Source organism: Ammodytes marinus (assembly GCF_949987685.1).
Source record: "Ammodytes marinus genome assembly, chromosome: 4".
Taxonomy (NCBI): Eukaryota; Metazoa; Chordata; class Actinopteri; order Uranoscopiformes; family Ammodytidae; genus Ammodytes; species Ammodytes marinus.
Genome location: NC_137233.1, coordinates 33,858,198 through 33,879,121, shown reverse-complemented (window position 1 = coordinate 33,879,121; position 20,924 = coordinate 33,858,198). Strand labels below are relative to the sequence as shown.

At 41.1% G+C, this 20,924-nt stretch overlaps 1 protein-coding gene across 1 annotated transcript in view; it reads left to right on the top strand.

Moving 5' to 3' along the window:
• The window catches only part of chl1b (cell adhesion molecule L1-like b), a 53,769-nt gene extending 51,170 nt beyond the window's left edge, over positions 1-2,599 (top strand). The window contains exon 28 of the mRNA XM_080026780.1: positions 2,024-2,599. Coding sequence (XP_079882906.1) covers positions 2,024-2,237 — 214 coding nt within the window. The 3' untranslated portion in view covers positions 2,238-2,599. The remainder of the gene's footprint in view (positions 1-2,023) is intronic.
• Positions 2,600-20,924: the final 18,325 nt, after the last annotated feature.

The window sequence follows — 20,924 nt, the reverse complement described above, 5'->3', positions numbered from 1 at the left end:
TTATCAGTTCATGCTAATTAGCGGAAAATATTCCTTGAAGGACTTTTATGGTCCCAGAGGCTTTTTTGTAGAACACCCTAACATACACCTGTGTGAGAAAATTCAAGTCAATCGGACCTCCGGTGTGCGGGGCGTGGCCTCTCAAACTTTTTCAGTCGGGGCTTAATAACAGCGCCCCCTAGCGGAAATTAAATAAACTGTATAATAGCACACCCCGCGGGGTGGGGACGCACGTTCTGTGAAAATGTTGCATGTCTGCGTGTAACGGTGTGGGAGGAGTAGCAGCTAGAAAAATGTCATGGAAGAATAAACGAAGAACAATAATTACTGAGGGCCCGTACTTAATTACGGGCCGAGGGCCCGTACTTGATAAATACTTGTTACTGTCGATAGGTGCACAGGAAATTTTTATTTATTGAAATATGCGTTGTCTAAAAAAAAAGTGTTACGAATATGTCTAAAGTGACATGACGCATTTTTAAACTCAGACATTAAGTATTTTATGTAACTGCACCCAACCCTCTGGAACTCCCTCCCTCCAAACATCAGCATCTCAGACTAAATACACTCATTCAAAAGTCAACTCAAAACTCACCTCTTTAAGAAAGCATAATTACACCGGACTCCATTCCAAACCTTATCTTTAATTTGTCTGTATTTTGTTTTCTTTTTCTATAAGTATGATTTTCTATATGTATTATGTTATGTGTCTTTGAATGACCTCCAATAAAGCACTATATAAATTCTATCAATTACTATTAACAGTCAAAAGATGACCAATGACTCTGCTATTGGTGTCAGGGGGAACTGTCAAGTGTGAATTAATCCAATGTATTACAACACACCTGCTGCTGCTGTTAATAGGCTATGACTTAAATGCTATGCATGTAGGCTACCTCCGGGGCAGCAATGCATCTCACTCAACATGATTGCCGATTTTTCAGAGATACGCTATAATTGGCCGATTAAATCGGCCGGCCGATATATCGGTCGGGCCCTAATACTATGTGTGCTATCTGATTGATTTCGCTCTTGAAGTGGAAAATGTGTATAGCGTAAGTTGAGAATTGGTATGGCTGTGTTCAGTCCCGTGGAGCCAGGGCTGTAAAACAATCAACGTCAAGTTTGATCGATTATTTAATAACTTTTGTTTGGTAAATAGGAAGATGTTACCTGTGTCGGTTACGGAAAGCGCCTGTGCCGTTCCGCTGTTGTCTTCAGTGCGCTTGTTGCCCTTACGGAAGCTATTATATCCAGCCTGGAACTTGTGCTTCTTTTTCGAGGACTTAAATCTATAGTCTTAAGATCCAATATTAATAGTCTTCATGTCCAAATGTTATCCATTATCTTGTCTTTTTGTCTGTCAATGAGGCGGGTCTAATAAACCTTATGAAGGTGTAGGACTGTAACTTGAGCTTGATTTGAGGGCCATCTTTTGGGTAAAGTAACTCTGCATTTTAAACACCGAAACATTTAGAAATATGCTTCACAACAGTTTTGGGAAGGTATTGAGCATGTGCCTTTACTTTCTTTATCAATAATTAGAGTGACTGGAAAGGAATCGAGGAGCCCCTGGTGGCAATATTTTAATAAAACAACACCAGGGAAGGCCAAATGCATTATGTGTAGCCTACTACTTTTGTTTTTTATTTGTGCATGTTTTTAAAAAAAATGTATCCAAGGAAAATGGAAAAAAAACAGACAATGCACTTTTTCTTTTCAAAATACTGTCTACATTTAATAAATGTTTTTTTTAAGTTAAGTTTTTACATTTTCTTTTTTAATCAAATGCAAAAATCTGCATTATATATCGGCCATCAGCCGACCTGCTCTCTTGATAATCGGCATCGGCCAATGGAAAACCCCATATGGGTCGACCACTAGTAGAGTCACAGAAGTCTCCTGGTAGAGGCAGTGATAGTCCCTCCCCAGTCCTCTCCCAATAAGCCATATAGAGTGAAGCCATGGGTGAAATGTGCTGCTTTTCTAAATCCACTGTGCACAATTTTTTTCCTCTTCGCAGTGACAACGACGAGAAGCCACTGAAGGGCAGCCAGCGCTCGCTGAGCCGAGGGGGGGACATGAAAGCGGGGGACAGCGGGGACAGCCTGGTGGACTACGGGGACGAAGACGAGGTTCAGTTCAACGAGGACGGATCCTTTATCGGAGAGTACGCCGGCCGCAAGGAGAAGAGAGTGTCGGCCGAGATCAAAGCCAACGCTCAAACCCCGGCGTGAGCAGCGGTGGCCATTTTCCTTTTCTCATTTAAAAACCTGCTGCTGGGAAGAACAGAACGAGAGATGAAACCAGACATTTGATCCCTCCAAAGCACAAGCTTTGTGTGTCAAGTAATGTAATGCGTCATAGTCCATCTGCACACTCATTTTTATCTGTCCAAGTTGCAACAGAATGACCATTACTAAAAAATACTGTGTATATATAGTGTAAATTGTATTGAGTGTCTTCTTTCTTTATATATATATATAATTATTATTACACACAAAACAAGTAGAGGGGCTTGGATTTTTTATTTTTTTGTATATCATGACTTCAGCCTCAGACAGAAGTGTTTGTACAAGCGTTTCACTCTCCATTGCTCATACTGATGCAGCTATGGCCTCTGATGTCATCTTGTATAGCAGACCACACAGTTAAGTGGGGGGGGGGGGGGTATCGAGTTGATGTTTTTCAATTGGAACGAATATTACTGACCTTTTTATATTTGAAAATTGATTCATTATTAAATATGATGTTAGAAGTGTTTTAAAGGTTGCTTATTAACTTATTGTCTTCTGTGCTTTTGATACCTGACAAAATAACCGGGAAATGTACATACCGTTACATATCATGGACATTGAATCTCCCTGTGATGTTAGAAAAGAAAATATCATTTGATGTAATAATGTCTTGTTTAGCGTTTAGATCCATTGGGCAGAATTACGTTGCAGGACAATAAGTATCAAATTGGATACCAGATATTTTGTTAACCATTTCACATAACTTGTTATCTGGTTATGAAAAACAGCGTGTGCAAATTAGTCATTGATAGAATTACAGTTGAATCAAGTTCATTCACAACATATTTTACAATGCTACTGTTGCCAATAACTGGTATATGGAATGCAGTTTTTCTGAACGCACCATTGAGCTATACAAGTAGCATTATACCTGCCTACCAGTACCTCTAAATTGAACTAATTAACGCGCTAATGTATATACACAGAATTATACTTCAAGGTAACCTTTTTAAAATGGTGAAATATTATTTAAACATTTCTGCACATAATAAACAAATGAGGTACACCATGTTTATTTGTGACCTTGTGCTGGTAGGCAGATGTACTACCTCTGGACTCTGGTCAGACTTGTTGTATCCCCCTGTTCCCAGCCTGTATGCTAAACTAAGCTAAGGGAGCGCTAGCTGTAGCTTATATTTGGAGTACATACAGTACATCAACTATTCCTTTAAAGCTCTGTAACCCACATATTTAGTATTGTGTTAACATAATGTTGCACAAGGATTTGGAAAATAAATTGGCCAAGACATTCTGACTTCTATTCCTTAAAGAGCTAGATACTACACTTCCCATAATGTCCAAGTTGAGACAAAACTCCTCAAGAGCCACAGGACATTATAATGCATTTGTTGATTTGAGTAGAACACTCCATGGTGGGTAAGCTGTTTTCCTTGGGTAAGTTAGAGATTTTTTTAAGAAGAATGTGCACATAATATTTTTAATGGAATATGAACCTTTTTTATTTGTTTTGTAATCCAATTCCTTTCATCTGGTTGCAGTGTATTTGACACCTTCCCTGCTGAGAGACACTATACTGTAGTCACAGCCATCATTCGTAACAAGCCTTACTCGTGTCACTTTCAACATACTGTCATTCAAAACACAAACGTTGTACGGCGTTAACATGTGCACCACATTCAGAATAATGGCAATGTTTTGTAAAAAAAAAAAAAATCAGCCATTGCATGTTAAAGAATGTTAATTTGTGTTTTTTTTTTGTTGATGTCATTAAATTGATTTTACTTTCTTAACATTCCGGTCTGTTTGGTCAAAGCATTCACTCACTGAAGCCTAGCCATGCTTGTATACCAACACACTACACTGTAAACCCGAATGTTGAAAATAATTATACTGATTAAGTACTGTAAACTTAATTTAGAGAAAAAATTCTACTGATTTAAATATCTTGAGTTCCTGTGACTTTTTCTCCTATTTTGAGTTTATTAAACTGATAATTTCTGATTAACTTGAAGTATTTTACGGTTTAAGTAAGCACCAATTAAAAACTATAATTTCACTTTACTTATTTATATTGTTTCAACGTGTGTGTGTGTGTGTGTGTGTGTGTGTGTGTGTGTGTGTGTGTGTGTGTGTGTGTGTGTGTGTGTGTGTGTGTGTGTGTGTGTGTGTGTGTGTGTGTGTCTGTCTGTGACGTCACATCAGTAATGTTGGTCTTTGTGGTGAGGAATAGCATCCAACCGGGGTATGTTTTATTCATGCAATCAAAAATTATTAAATGACTGTTTGTATTGGCCGCCATAGATGAATCCATGACCAAATTCTTCTTCTCTGCCTTTTCCACCAGTCAGCAGTATAAAATGTATGACTAGAGAGGAAGCAGCACTTGTTGAAAAGTCCTAATTTTCACTCGAAATAAAATAGAAGATGTTTGAAAAATTGTGCCAATTTTGCAGGTGTGACTTGTAACACATGTCGCAGGTGGGTCAAGTCTCTTTCTTGAGTTGGCCCTGTCTTGTTTGATTTCCTGGACTTGCAGGAGACAATCATGGCAAATCAAAGGGAGTGGGGCTCTAAGACAAGCAGTGGATCATGGGGCCAGAGAGGTGTAATCATGTCTGGTGTGGTTGATGATGGTAGGGAGTGGAGAGTGTCAGTGTGAGGGGTTTTCTCACTGCGTGGGTCCCAATCCATCTAAGGTATTCTGTCATCCCTCAGTCAGGTTTGCCTTAGCTGCTGCAGTTATAGGGAGTTTCACATATCCCACATTTAGATGTTGATAATGGACTCTGGACACAGGGCCATGCCCAGACATTGCTGAGGGCAGGTGCTCCAAAACCAAAAGAAAAGCACTGACATGTATGTTTTTCTTCTTCCACAAGAACAATTTCTGTAATATGTTTTGGAGTGGAAAAAAATGTATATCATTTGTTTTAGAAAAACTATCAAAACTATGCAAAAAAATAACAATCTCATTGAGAAATGAATTTTATATTTACAAGTTGCATGACAGGGAAACGTTTTAATGTAAATTAGATGGCTTGATGTACAGACCACAGAGGTTATAACAAGGAAATTACAACCAAGTCCTAATGACTTACTTCATTATTTAATGGATAACAGAAAAGTCAATGATGTTTTGGCTTCAAACAGAACAGTGTTTCCCCGAGTGATATCATTTACTATAACTGGGGTGGGTTTGGTAGCCTGGTCCTACCAGACCTTCGTACTTCATTTCATTTGTACAGAAGGTCTAGAATTGCTCAATTGAGAAACGTAAACTCACTTGAAGGCGGGTGTCTGTTGAAGTTTAAAACTATTGGATCTGCCCAGTGCCACTCTGGATCTGCCAACCAATCGCATAACGTTTGGTCGTGACGTCATGTGCCGGCTTCTGACTACAACTGAAACTGGCGCACAACCTCAACATCATTGTTCTCAGCCACGTTCTCTGTTCGCTGACTGGTCATATAAAAATCTATCCTGAGAAAACCCGCGAGTACACCGCGGACCCAGACTGACTACTGAAGGGAGATGAAAAATGTAGCGGAAGTAGGTAGGCGGGCGGTGCCAGGCTACTGCTGAGGGCTGCGTGAATCAAGATTCGACCCAACTCAGATCTACAGCCCTAATATATATAACCCTCCACATGTCTCTTTTCCTCCTGGGCCAGAGGAACAGATGAGAGTAATCCCAGGTAATTGACTACAGTTCAGCATTCAAGGAGGTTCAGGGATCGTTCACACAGAAAGCAACATAAATCAGCAACAACTTCAAGATAAAAAAAATGTGTATGGATGGAAACTTGTTCAAGGGTTGTGCTTTTCAGGAACAGCAGAAGTATAAGCTCATGATAACACAGAAGCTCTGGTTTCTGACGTGAGGCTTGAATAGATAACTCCATCTGTAAATATGAAGTATTAATATCCACAGACGGTCAAAACAGCGTCCAAATGAGCTAAAATCCTAAATACAATAAACAGTAACATGGCACACTTATTTTTAGGTAACTTTCAATTGATTGATTGATTAATTTTTTCACACGTTTGCATGTTTTGAGGCGGAGGATCCCACCGACGCTCTCTGTCCGGCTCATCAGACAGCACTCAGATCGCGGACCCCAAACAATGCCGTTGCCTAGCAACTTGCTCGAAAATATTTAATTTTCCTGTGCGGGTCAAATTGACTTAGTGCGGCCGTTCTAGGTATAAATGCCAGTTTTTTTAATCCAGAATAAGTGTGACTTTATTTAACCATGGGGAGAGCATCACAACACAATTTTAGGAAAAGTCAAAGAGTTGGGGGCTTCAATAGCCTATTTTATAACAGTATAGTTATGGGCAATTGAAAAACCCATCACTGGTCAAATTGACCCCGTGGCGGTTCTAGTGTTAACGCTGCTCCATAGAAACACAGTGGCTGTGTCTACTTTGGATTCACGTCAGTAACAACAGATCCGAGCAGTGACAAGTTATCGCAGAAAGTTTTCTAACCACTCCGCCAGCAAAATCCACTTCTGTACTGTCAGTCTAGACACAGCAGGATCCAAACAGTTAGCCCTATATAGCACCTGCTTTAAGCATCAACGTCTGTAATTGCCAGCCCTTTGTTCTTTCTTTGTTCTTCTTTTCCTCTAAACTTGAAGCAGACAGAGTTTTTCTCTTCTGTATAAAATGTGCCGTGTGAGTTACGTTTGAAATCAGTTAACGTAAACCTTTCGGGCCGACACAGGCCAGGTGTTGGGTATGGAAAATATGCCATTTTGGTCAGAATATCACTCAGCTGTGTGGACATACCAAGAGTCGTAAGTGTAAGAGTGTAATATCAGGCACAGTGATTGACACCCGCTGCCCCAGGAAACAAATGCTTTCCTATTTCTATATTGATTCAGTTTAATATATTTCCCACAGCATCTGCTTTTGGAAAACTATAAATATATCTCCACGTGTCTCTACGACGATGCTTATGAATAGAACACGATATAGATTGTACAAGAGTTCTTACATGTTGTAGTAGCACACTGACATTTATTGTTTTACGTCAGTGCTTTTGTTCCAAATCCTGCTGCTTGTTTGCGCACAGACTTAAAGGTTTTCTTTATTATTTAGAACAAAGGCAATTGTTGCAATTATGCCACCTTATAAAATGTGGGCATATGCAAACATGGCAGACTATGAAGCATGACTCTTAATACATGGAGTGAAGCTGTTCTAAACAGAGCCTCTATCACTCTTACTTTACTTCAGCATTAGGAGGAGTTAATAATCCGTGTATAGAAAACACAAATGCAACAGTATCACAGTCGCTCCGCAGTAACGAGTCTCATAACTTCCCCTGCCCTCATTATCAGAGCATCTAGCTTTGTGTGTGTGTGTGTGTGTGTGTGTGTGTGTGTGTGTGTGTGTGTGTGTGTGTGTGTGTGTGTGTGTGTACATATGTGTGGACCGCCTCTACCCATTCTGAAAGGAGATGCTAATGGAGCTATATGTTCCATCTATTTTTCCACCAAGGCTTTTTATTTATTTATTACCTTGACTGAGGAAAGTAGAGGGGATTGATCTTCCATTGCTTTTCCACCATAATCACTATCACCTAAAATGAATGACTCTTTGTGCATATTCATTCATTCCCAAGACTAACAGAAATTAAACTAGAAATACCACCTGATGGTTATGACCTTGCAAGGCACACACTTACCGAATGGTGGTATGCAATGTTTTAAAGAAAGCTCCTAAAAGCTATGGTACAAAGTCACTGAAACCTCTCAATATGTAAGGTTACAGTCACCTTTGGCCTCCGAAATCTATATAGGTTATCTTTGAAGTTCTTGAGATGTTGCGTTCATGAGGTCACAGTGACCTATGACTTCCAAGATCTGTTCTCTGAGTCGGAGTGGACATTTGTGCATAGTTTGAAGAAGATCCCTCAAAGAGTTCATGAGATACTGAAGGTTGAAGGTAAAGTTTTTTTACTATTTCTAGATGATCAGCTGTAAATCCATGTGCCTTCTGTGCAGCGTCTCTGGTCTGCCAGGTTCAGCTTCCCTCTGTACAGTCATGACGGTACCAAAGCTGCTTCAGAATCAAAGGCTGAGTTCGGAAAGCCATACTAACGTTCTATTCAAACTCATTTTGACGTCAATTTGAGTATGTGACGGTTGTATATGCGAGTTTGGGTATGCGAGAAATGCCCGGATAAGTACTATCTTCCGGGAAGATTTTTGGTATGGATCGATTAGATGCTTTTCCTACTCAACCGCCCACAATGCATTGCGTCTTTTCAAACGACAAGGAAGGTTTTTTTTTATTCTTTATTTACAATACTGCATTTCCTGAACAACACAGGACTGTACGTAAAAATCTGGTTCTATATCTAACCTGTGGAGGGCGGTAATACGCTAAACAGCGTCTTAACGGCCAGAATCTTATAAGAAGAAAATTAAATTAAATTATCAAAAAATTTCAAATAACTTCTTCAGAAATTGTAAGTCGGTGTTGACATATCATGGTTGTGACACAGGACTTTCAAGATTCGGAATGTAAAATATTCTAAAACTACAATCAGAGCATGTCTGACTCTAAAGCTGCGAACACAGTTTTTGGGTGAAATTTTTAAAGGTAAGTATATTTTTTCAACAAGTCATATTGTCCAACGCCCTAATGAACAGAATTATGTAAATTGATACCACAAAAAAGACTTAAATAAACGTGTAATAATTTTTAAAAAACTACCTCAACCAAACGGTTGATTTAGCACTATATGGTTAATGTAGCAAAGTGCATGTAATGCCATTATAATTTAATATGTGCAATACAAATCAATACTTCTGATCATTCATTGCTGTAAATATGAAACATGTAATGCTATTTCATCATAAATATGCTAAAATAATTTCTTATTTACGTTGTTTTTGTCACTTTCTGAGATTTTTTCAAAATTCAGCCATTTATACGTTGCCCATCCACTTATCCAGGGTTGGGTCGTTGGGCCAACGGCTCCATCGGACCTCAAATTTCCCTTTCCTTAGCCACATTAACCAGTTCTAACTGGGGGATCCTGAGGTGTTCAGAGGCAAGCTTAGAGATGTAATCTCGCAATCTAGTCCTGGGTCTTGGTCGTGCCTGGAACATCTCCCTAGGGAGGCGCCCAGGGGGCATCCTTACCAGATGCCCCAACCATCTCAACTAGTACTTTCTTTGCAAAAGGAGCAGCATCTCTACTCCAAATCTCTCAGGGTGACTGAGCTTGTCCCCCTATCTCTAAGGGAGCAACCAGCCACACTCCTGAAGAAACCCATTTTGGGCACTCGTATCTCGTTCTTTCGGTCATTACCCAGACTTTATGACCACAGGTGAGAGTAGGAATGAAGATCGATAGGTAGATCAAGAGCTTTGCCTTCTGACTCAGCTCTCTTTTCGTCACAACGTTGCGGTAAAGCGAGTGCAAAACCGCCCCCTCTGCTCCGATTCTCTGGCTATCTCACTCTCATTGTTCCCTCACTCGCAAACAAGACCCAAAAGTAGGCTACTTGAACTCCTTCACTATGGGGTAAGGATTCATTCCATATCTGGAGTTGATCCATCAGGTTCCTACTGAGCACCATGGCCTCAGATTTAGAGGTGCTGATCCTCATGCCAACCGCTTCACACTCAGCTGCGAACCGATCCAGTGAGAGCTGAAGGTCAAAGACCGATGATGCCATCATTACCACATCATCTGCAAACAGCAGAGATGAGATCCTCAGCCCACTGAACTGCAACCCCTCCCCACCATTACTACGCCTTGATATCCTGTCCAAGAATATAACAAACAGAATGTTTTCCAATTGAATTTGGTAAATATCTTCAATTAATATGTGGAAATCGTAACTAAATTACTAATTACTAATGTTGGTAAGACATAAGTCATTGATGCAATTTATCCCTGTGTTATGCAATGGTTTTTTTAAGTATTAGAATAAGTCAGGAATTCAAGAACCTCTGGGCCTTGTTTGCAAGTGAGCGGGCAATGGAACATGAGACTGCCTGGAGAATCGGAGTAGCCGTGGCACTATGGCAGTCGCTATACTGCAGTATTTTGACGACAAGACAGCTAGCATACAATCAAAAGTGAATTCAAGTTGAGTATATTGGGCTGTTACACCTCAACACAGATGAGGTCACGATGAAAGTTGGAAATGCAAAGTTGTCTTGCTCGATTCAACATTTTAGTCTGTTGAAATAAAAAACAGCAATTTTTTGTGGCATACTACAAGAAAAAAACTTGATCCAATGCCCACAAAACATATTTTGTTGTTTATTTCATTATACCTTGGCGCTATATTTTACTTTTCTACTGTTTTTGGTATTTTTAGGAATTTTGGTACTTTAACCATGAATCGCCATCTCAACCGTTTGGTAGAGGTTAATATTTAAAAAACTATGGGGTCCAAGCAAAAAAAAATATCTGATAGTGTTTATTATTTCCCCAAGGGGAAACAAAATGCCAAAAAATTATTTTTTCATTGCTTTTTTCTTGGTGCGGGGATAATTGTGCTCCAGACATTCTATTCTTAATCCCTAATAACATCTACAATTTTAAATATTTTTAGTTCTAAACATAACAGCAGTTACATATGGAAGACGGCCTTTTGTCCCGGTTCTCAAGAATCACTGATATAGATGTTGAGTATGTAGGAGGGAGGACGTTAGTATGGCTTTCCGAACACAGCCAAACACTCTAGGGAGCTCAGTCACTGCACCCGTCTGTTAGTTCTAGAGTTACAATTCCCATCAACTATGGTCCTGTTCATTTGACAAAGATTTACATTACGTTACACATGTTGCTTATTCATTTCACAGGCTAAGCCAAAAGCCAGTCACATCTATGCACAAATCTAAAACTATTTATTTTACTACATTTCTCCCACAGCATAAAATGTTGCACTGAATACGAGGTGGCTGATGATAATAGTTGTTTTCCATGCACATACAGTTGTTGAAAAAAAGTTGACCCTCATAACAGAAAATACTAGACATGGTTTAATCCTTTTATTTCTTAAGAGATAGAAACACATTGACTAAAAGTCTGTGCTCCTCTGATGTTAAGCTGCAGTTATTGATAGGCATACAAACAGACAGCTACCCAGCTAATCACTCATGGATCCTGGTGTTTTATTGATTTTAGGGCTTTATTGTTTCCTCCACGCCCTTTTTAAACTGTTACTTTGATCAGATGGAGGCAGGAAGAGGCATGAGCTCCAGTACTGTATACATTCATTTAAATGAACAGTGAATTGCAAACAAAGTCAAACCTATGACTCATTTTAAATACTCCATAATAGTTTTCAAAGCTTTAATTTTTTTATTTAATTTTTTTAAGATATTTTTTTGGCATTTTTCATGCTTTATTGATAGTTTAGAAGAGACAGAGGTGAAATGGGGCAGAGAGGGGAGTGACATGCAGAGAACGACCACGGGCGGGAATCGAACCTGGGTCTGCTGCTGGGCCCGGTCTGGGGGGGAGGGAGGGGACGCCCTACCAACTGAGCTAAGGGCGCCCCTATAGGGGGCTTATTTGTTTATCAACAGGGCGGATGCGCGCGCAGCATACATGCAGAAAGAACAATTGTTCGACTGGTTGCCATGGTTACCCGTTTGGTTATATTGCAGTTGCGGTGTTTCTTTGTTGGTCCATGGTGTTAACTAGCGATGTTGTCAGCTTACTACAACAGTTTATCAGCGAGTGATAAAATAGGTTATGCGGAAACATTAACACAAGTGAACGGGATACGTCTTAATGACCCATACGCATTGCGGGCAGGTGAGTGGATAAATGATGAGAAGAAATGGCCCCGACGACTTCAGTGGCTGGACTTTTTTTTGCAGATGCTGTTGGAGAGTGACAGTGTGCAGTGAGAAAGACCGGCAGACAGATAGAGGCAGGGATGCCTTTATTTCATCATTTTGCTTTTTGATTTAAAAGTGATCATAACTAGCCTAGTGATCATCTGTTTTTAGACTGACTCCTGCTGTCGGGCCGTTGGGCTCACGAGCCGACCAGCTTATCAGACCAGCTGTTTGAGACGGAGATGAAAAGGAAAGTGAAACTTATGGTGGAGCAGTTAAATAGTTAAATGAATAAATATTGTAACCAAACAATGTGTTGTGTTATCTGCTTTAGTAGCCTACAGTAGGCTAGCACATGTCGACCCCACTCGGTTTTCGTTTAGCCTATTGCTTTTTCCTAAATGGTATGATTTAGCCTACTTACCGGCAACACGTGTACCTATGTCCATAAAGTGTACACGTGCAAACCCCTACTGCCTAGTCAAACACAAGGGAAGAGGACGGAGATTTATAACGTCTGGGTCATTGTAAATAAGCCTCCATTGCTTTCCATTGCTGTAGCCTCGTCTCCGGTCACTGTCCTTATTGTAAACATTTCACAACTCATTTATGTAATTATACAGCGGTGCATTTGGGCATTTCTAGCTTTATCACCATTCAAACAAAAAAAATAAACGGTTTGTGCATCCAACAGCACAGCAAGACATGATTGTGGCTCGTGTCGCTCTTGTCTCTTTCTGCGGCTGACATGCGCAGTAGAGCGGGGAGTGACGCTGTGTGACGTAGACTGATAAGGGGTCTATAGTTTTCAAAGCTTGTTGATTTTGAATTGAAGTCCAGGTGAATCTACAGTTCTATTAATGATACAAATAACATGATAAATTAACCTTGGGGGAGATCCTTGCAAGCAACATGTTATGAAGCAAATGTCACAACGGAGACCCCGGAATGTTGAGCATCTGAAGTTGTATTTCAAGCAAGAATGGGAAATAATTTGACTTTCAAAATGTCAACAATTAATGTCCTCAGTTCCCAAACGCTTACTCAGTGTTGTTAAAAGAAAGGGTGATGTAACAAAAAAAACATCCCAACCTTTCCGGAATTGGGGTTATATAAGCACTTGCATTACTAGAACCTTTAGTATGATGACAGATATGAATGGATGTCACTATGAACACACACACACACACACACACACACACACACACACACACACACACACACACACACACACACACACACACACACACACACACACACACACACACACACACACACACAGTCCTATTGTGTTGTGTGCATTGGGGTCATGGAGGGTCAAATAATGAGTTGTATGATGCAACAGCCTTGCAGCGGCACTTAGGATGAAGGTGAAAGGATCTGCCTGTAATATGAAAGCCTCATATCACAGGGGAATGTATTTAACCAGTGTTCGTATGCATTATTATACCCTACGTATTTAATATCAGACCCCTTGTCCATAACAATGTCAAAAGCTTTTTTAAGTACAGGCCCTCAGTTTACTATTACTGAGGGCCCGTAATTATTACTCTCCACCATAATTATTACTCTCCACCATACTTATTCTTCTGACTTCTTACTTCTTCTGACTTCTTCCTGAAATTTCTAGCTGCTTCTCCTCCCACACCGTTACACGTAGAAACACAAACATTTCACAAAACTGTATAATAGCACACCCCAAGGGGTGTGCTATTATACAGTGTTTTGAATTTCCGCTAGGGGGCGCTGTAATGAAGTCCCGACTGAAAGAACTTTGAGAGGCCACGCCCCGCACACCGTAACTCCGATTGACTTGAAATTTCTCACACAGGTGTATGTTAGGGTGCTCTACAAAAAAGCCTCTGGGACCATAAAAATTCTTCAGGGAAAATTTCCCGCTAATTAGCATAAACTGAAAAACAGGGTGTTATCCACAACTTTCTGGAATTTTACTGTATCAACACCAAATTTCTCGTGAAGCCCCAGGGGACTACAATAAACATACCCGTAAAAGATTAATAGGACAACTTGAAAAACATGGCCGCCATTGACCAAAAAGTTTACGCAGGGGCGGGGCTTAATAACACGTTGGCCATAACTCCTTAACCATAGGTCCTATCATCATGAAACTTGCTGGGTATGTGCAGAAGTCATGTGGTAGCATGTCCCTCGAAGCTTATCGAGATTAACCCATAGGGGGCGCCACAAATGCCCCCTGACTCTGATTGACTTCAAATTTCTTACACATGTACAGCTCATGGTGCTCTACAATATAGCCTCTCGGACAATAGTGGTCAGCCATGATTTTTTTTTCCCGCGCCATTGCCCAAAACGTTTACGCAGGGGCGGGGCTTATTAACTAATTGGCCATAACTCCTTAACCATAGGTCCTATCATCATCAAACTTGCTGGGTATGTGCAGAAGTCATGTGGTAGCATGTCCCTCCAAGCTTATCGAGATTAACCCATAGGGGGCGCCACAAATGTCACCCGACTCCAATTGGCTTGAAATTGATTACACTTGTACAGCTCATGGTGCTCTACAATATAGCCTCAAGGACAGTTTTTTTAATTTCTGCTAGGGGGCGCTGTTATTAAGCCCCGACTGAAGAAAGTTTGAGAGGCCACGCCCCGCACACCGTAAATCCGATTGACTTGAAATTTCTCACACAGGTGTATGTTAGGGTGCTCTACAAAAAAGCCTCTGGGACCATAAAAGTCCGCCTGGGAATATTTCCTGCTAATTAGCATAAACTGAAAAACAGGGCTTTATCCACAACTTTTTCAAGTTTCACTCTATCAACACCAAATGTCTCACGAAGCCCCGGGGGACTATGACGCACGTTTCCGAAAAATATTAGTGGGATAGCTTGGAAAACATGGCCACCATTGACTAAAATGTTTACGCAGGGGCGGGGCTTAATTACAAATTGGCCATAACTCATTGACCATAGGTCCTATCATCATGAAACTTGCATGATATGTGCAGAAGACATGTGCTAGCGTGGCCCTCTAAGCTTGTCGAGGTTAACCCATAGGGGGCGCCACAAATGCGAAAAACGTCATTCACCAATGCAATGTTTGCCAGGCCACGCCCCTTTCCCCCTGACGCCGATCGACTTATCATTTGTCAGACATGTACAGCTCACGTTGCTCTACGATAACGCCTCTCGGACCACGGGGGTCAGCCGTGATTTTTTTCCTTCCCCGATTTACACGGGCGGCCCGTACTTTCAAAATCTCCGCGGGATTTCTAGTTTTTTTTTACTCTATTGTGTGTGCAAGTGCCTTTTTAATGGAATTCACAGTGGGGAAGACATGAGCCTCTCTGCGGGCTATTGCCATTTGTTGCGTGATGAATAGAGTAGAGGGCGGGTCATTCGCCTTAAGAACATGGTGGACATTTAAAGAGCTCTGATGACTTGAAAGAGCTTTTTCCTTTTCTTTTCTTTTCAAGACAAAGTGATCCAACAGTGTTTCTTCATCGAAATCTGCTTTATAAATAATACAAGAGCCACCAATAAACGTCAGAATAGCCTGGAAGGTCTCGCGCTGGGGAAAAAAAGCTTGCAATAAGTAAAGAGGAGAAATGGACTCTTTCCCCTGCTGTATAAATTACTTCCCGTGTGTGTGTGTGTGTGTGTGTGTGTGTGTGTGTGTGTGTGTGTGTGTGTGTGTGTGTGTGTGTGTGTGTGTGTGTGTGTGTGTGTGTGTGTATTGCCGAAAACACAAAAAAAACGCTGTGAGGCTGAAATCACAAAAGGCAGAAGGGATCCAATTATCATTTGTAGTTCAGGAGAGGAGTGTGACTTCATACCCCATTGATAAAGCAAGATATTTTACAATCTCTTTCTATAGATAGAACAGACCTGTAAAAGACACTACCTGGCCCCTAGTGTAGTCGGACAACAGAAATGATGTCATGATGAAAGTGGGAAATTCAGCCAGTGGATGACTGAATCATACAGTGAGGTAATGAGGAATCCTGCTTCAAGTTGGTGGCGAAAGATGGGGGCCTCCCTGCTCTGAAGCAAGGATCCATTTTGGAGTGAAGGAGAGTTTCCAGAGCCAGCACAGGAGACTGGGAATACTTCAAAGTGTTCCGGCTCTCTGGGACATCTCAAAGGGGGACTCATCTCCACGTATGGCAACCCGCGCTGCAAATGAATGGGTCCTCCAAGGTTCTCCAGAGCTGTCAGCAACTCACACTGTATTCATCAACAATCCCCACAGGATGGTCAACCCATTTATTTACCTATTGTCTTGAGGTATCTCAAATCAGCGTGAAATGGTACGCTAACAACATTTCTTTAAACAAGCATATTTCTTTAAACTTCCAGATTACTAACATGGCATAGGGAATTATCAGGGAATCTGTAAAATTACTTAAATAAAATAAAAAGTCTATGGAATATGTAAAATCGGCCAGTAAAGTAAAGTTACGTCAATACAAGTCAACTTGTTACATTTTGTAGAAACGTTTCAGTTTTCTTTAAATAAGGCATATTGCTCGACTAGAATTAAGAAAAGAGACATTTTGATTCTAAAAAATGACGGAAATCATTGGAAGCAGGTTGAACTAAGGTAATTGTCTTAGTTTTCAAGAAATAGCCCCATTAAGACCAATAGTCGCCAAAACTGACATGACAAAATGAAGATTTTTTGCCGATTAGGGTGAGCAAGAATAGTTATATCACCATTTCAGGGTCAACCAATTTCTCTGAAATCGAATTCAAAACAGATTTCATCATATGCTGTGTAATATATCTAGAGGCTAGACATGGATCTGGTCTTTGTAATGTCGCCATTGAGCTGCACAATTCTCTCCAAACTGAGGTCGGCTAAACTGGCACTTAAGGAAACTCTCTTCTTCAGACGAGGAGCGCTTTTTGAAACGTTGAAGCTATTTACATAGCCAGTTATTGTATGATACTTGAGCGCTGACTTTTTGCGTGACCCTACTTGAAAAGCAGTTGTGGGGGGTAATGATGATTACACAGCAATGTCAACCGTCTGGGCACAGCACTTGACGACGTGTTATCCAAAAACTCTCAGGCAAAACACAGCGGCACTTTCTTTCTGGTGAGGTGATAATTTACTGGAGAGGTGTTGGGGAGCCTGGAGTGCCAGAATACTGTGTGTGTGTGTGTGTGTGTGTGTGTGTGTGTGTGTGTGTGTGTGTGTGTGTGTGTGTGTGTGTGTGTGTGTGTGTGTGTGTGTGTGTGTGTGTGTGTGTGTGTGTGTGTGTGTGTGTGTGTGTGTGTGTGTGTGTGTGTGTGTGTGACTCTAGAATCAAGCACTGACGGATGCTGAATTTTGGGCACACGATATGGGAATGTAGGCTACGGGGGGAACACATGGCGGGGCAAAGGTAGCGTAGGTCCCAGGGGAAGGCCAGGCAGATGGGGCCCTATATTTCCACATCTCTGAAAGCTCTTCTGCTTCTCTCCCCGGGCTCAGTCCAACCCTGTCAGGTCAGAGAGAGAGAGAGAGAGAGAGAGAGAGAGAAGCAATCGGTCCCGTCTTCAGATCCAGGTGGCTCCGTGACCTGACTTCTCCATTCATCTGCAGCCCCAACCTGACGCCTCATAATGGATTCACTTAGTGGATGGATTTTGGGGACAAACTTTTCACCAACAGAGGAGAGGTGGAGTTCAGTTGTATTGCTAATGATTCAACTTTTCCTTACCAAAATGGTGATAGTAGGCATTTTCCTTGGTCTCTAGTTAGAATTAGATTTGGTGATTTTTTTCATCATTTATTTGCTAGCGTGATGAGGTAATGTATTTATATGTGACTATATAAGATTAATAATGGTAATATGGTGATGGTAGAGCAAAGTAAACTTTGATGTAGGACCAGAAACACAGGATGTTCTGTCTGCCTGCCGTAAATACTGTAGATGTATACGTTTGCAGCATTATAATAATGAAAAAATAGCGTTCTTTTTGTCATTTATGATCATCAGAAGAAACATTTGATTGTGTCGTAAACATTGAAGAGTTCCTGGCAATCTATTAAACCAAACACTCACAGCATTGTTTGCAGCCACAGCAGGCAGGTGTTTTGAATGAAAAAGCACCCCTCAGTAAAGTAGCTGCACAGCACCAGACAGCACACACATGGTTGGAGAATAGCTGGGGAACATATTGGAGCGTTTAGCAGCTAAAGAGCCAGATACTTGGTGGACGGTCCCACACGTAAAATTAATGCTAATGTTGCTCTGTGATTGCTAGATGTGGAAATAGGCAAAGGTTTTGGTCACCCAAATCAGCTTTAAAGTCAATGTTGTGTACACAACTTGTTTACGCTGAACTTAATTGGCCAAAAATAATAATTAAATGTTTCTTTAATGATCAGCACGGTTACTACTTGAAGTACCAACCCCTCCAGAAATGTGGTAGATACACATGAAAAAAAACTCAGCGATAGCCGTTATTGCATTTAATGGCTAGATTAGTAGATAATTACATAAAGTTCAAAAGATGATTAAATCCCATAAAGTTCCCCCACAGTAAATGCTCTGTGTAATGTGAAGTGAATCACAGGGAAAAGAAGGGTATACGAGGACTGGCCCCTGCGGCTTGCATTCAATAACAATGCAATTTCGGTAGCTGCTTGTATTATTTATTGAAGTGCTGTTGAGGGCACTGAAACAAATTGTCTTTATTTTTCCAAATGTCTCCTTGCAAAGCCTGCATCACTGTATGTTTGCTTGGGCAATAATTGCCGTGGATACGACGACCTCTGCCAAGGACACACACAGACTTCCCAATGTAAGTGTGTGGCAATACATATGTTAATATACTCTATGTGTTGTCATGGGCTTTTCAGGGCAATAGCAGTTTAATTTTAAAGGCCATCTGGGGAAGTGTAATGCAGATAGCCAGATTAGCATACATGGGGGTTTTGATGCGTCTGAAGCTAGCAACTCTCCTTCACATAAAGTTTTACGATGGTTGCAGCAAGGAATGCTGGGGAAATCTCATAATACTTCACCTGTGCAAGACTCCCATTGTCAACGCTTGGCAAGAACAATACAATAAAAGCACCCTTTGCTAAAACTCGAAATGAGGCATCAAATATGCAGGCAAATCAGGGCGAAATACTGATATTCCAAATAATTAGCTAATTAAATAGCAATTTTTTTGCAAAACAGTTTTTTGCTTTTTCAACATGAAATCAATCCAGCGTACCTATTCTCTGCAACCATTTGTGTCTCCCATCTCCCATTGTCCTTTTAATTTTAATAATGTATGTTGTCCTGCACAAACTGCTCTAGTGTGTAATCAATCAGACACAGCCTCTTTCTGACACACACTGCCAGGTAAGAGGCGAGCGGTTCCCCTGGGCCCAGGTCTTAGCTCAGGGTAAGACTAATGACTCTCTGGCCCTTCCCACCGGCTTTCTCTTTGCTGCTGCAGTGGTGCAGACCAAGTGCCTTTTGATCCAATCAAGAGAGGGCTTGTGTTATCTGCTGCAAGTTCTTCAAACACCTGCACGGGGCCGACACACCTGGCGGCCTGCTCTTTCAAAGATTCGGTCCACATTTTTCATTTTCACAGTGGTCTAAGCTCTGAGCCGAGCTCCCATAACATGGTGCATTTCAAACGTCTTCCCTATGTGAAAGGATCAGACATAGAAATGTAGGGCTATGTATGTTGCCTCTGACCTTCAGGAGGAAAATAAATCGATGAAACAGTACGAACAGAAGACGAGTAAGATTTTATTGTTGCAGAAAACATGGCACAAAATGGCCATCTGCAGAGAACAGAAGGGGAATTGGACCCACAAATTCAACTCCATAGGTGGAGGTATTTGGTTAATGTCAAGAGTCACTTTCTGTCCTTTGCTCTCTCTGTTTGATAGTAAAATGAGGTGGTGGCCCCCTTTCCACCTGACATTAGCATGCCGCTCCGGCTTTGGAGTTCATCTGTGGCATATGCATTACAATCCAATTTCTTCCTCCCAACACCGAGGGCCACTAAGAATGGATTGCGCATGCAAGTAGCTTCATGAATTGCGGCGAAATAGCGCCCACAATCCGTCCCGTTTCAGTATTTCAGATTAATATTTTTGCATGGCTGTACTTCCACATGGACAGAGCCGTGGTGTCTGGCTTCATGACAGCCTCCCGCTGCGCACACAGCTGGGTCACTTTCACTAATGCTAACGGCGCTAACTTGGTTTATTGGGCTACAACCGGTACTGTAATCTTGCAACGTAAATCCCTTTATAATAGGTCTGTGCGCTAATCGCAAGCATCACCTGCAGTCATACATATGTCTGATTAATGTTATGTAGCAATGTGCTGTATTGTGTGATAGTCTACATATTCCAAAGATAATGCAAGCATTATTTGTTTTGTTAGCTCTAAATATCTGTTATCAATTAGTCAGACTGGCTCCGATGGCTATAGTCTGACATAGCCATGGCATATGCAACATGTCACTAAAGGATCCTAGCGCTACTTGAAAAATAATTCTGTAAATTGGCGTGTCATGATGATGATGTGGTTGGCAAACTATTTATTCTGCATCAAGCTGGTCTTTGTCATATATTTCATCTGTGTCCGGTAGGGATAGGGAGAGGCCATTTGAGGGAGAGGCAGAGTATCTCTCTGCCCTTTTAAGCTCGATGGTGTTTTGTGCCCCCAACGGCTCCATTGGGGGCACAAACACCAAACATCCCTTTTTAAACAGAAACCCAGGGTTCAAAATAACCTCCAGACCACACATTCTTGACTCCTGATACCATCTATTGTTTTCTATTATTTGGTCAATTGTATTGAACATAGATGGAGTGGTTTGCACATGGATTTCCTGCACAGTCCTCTCCTACA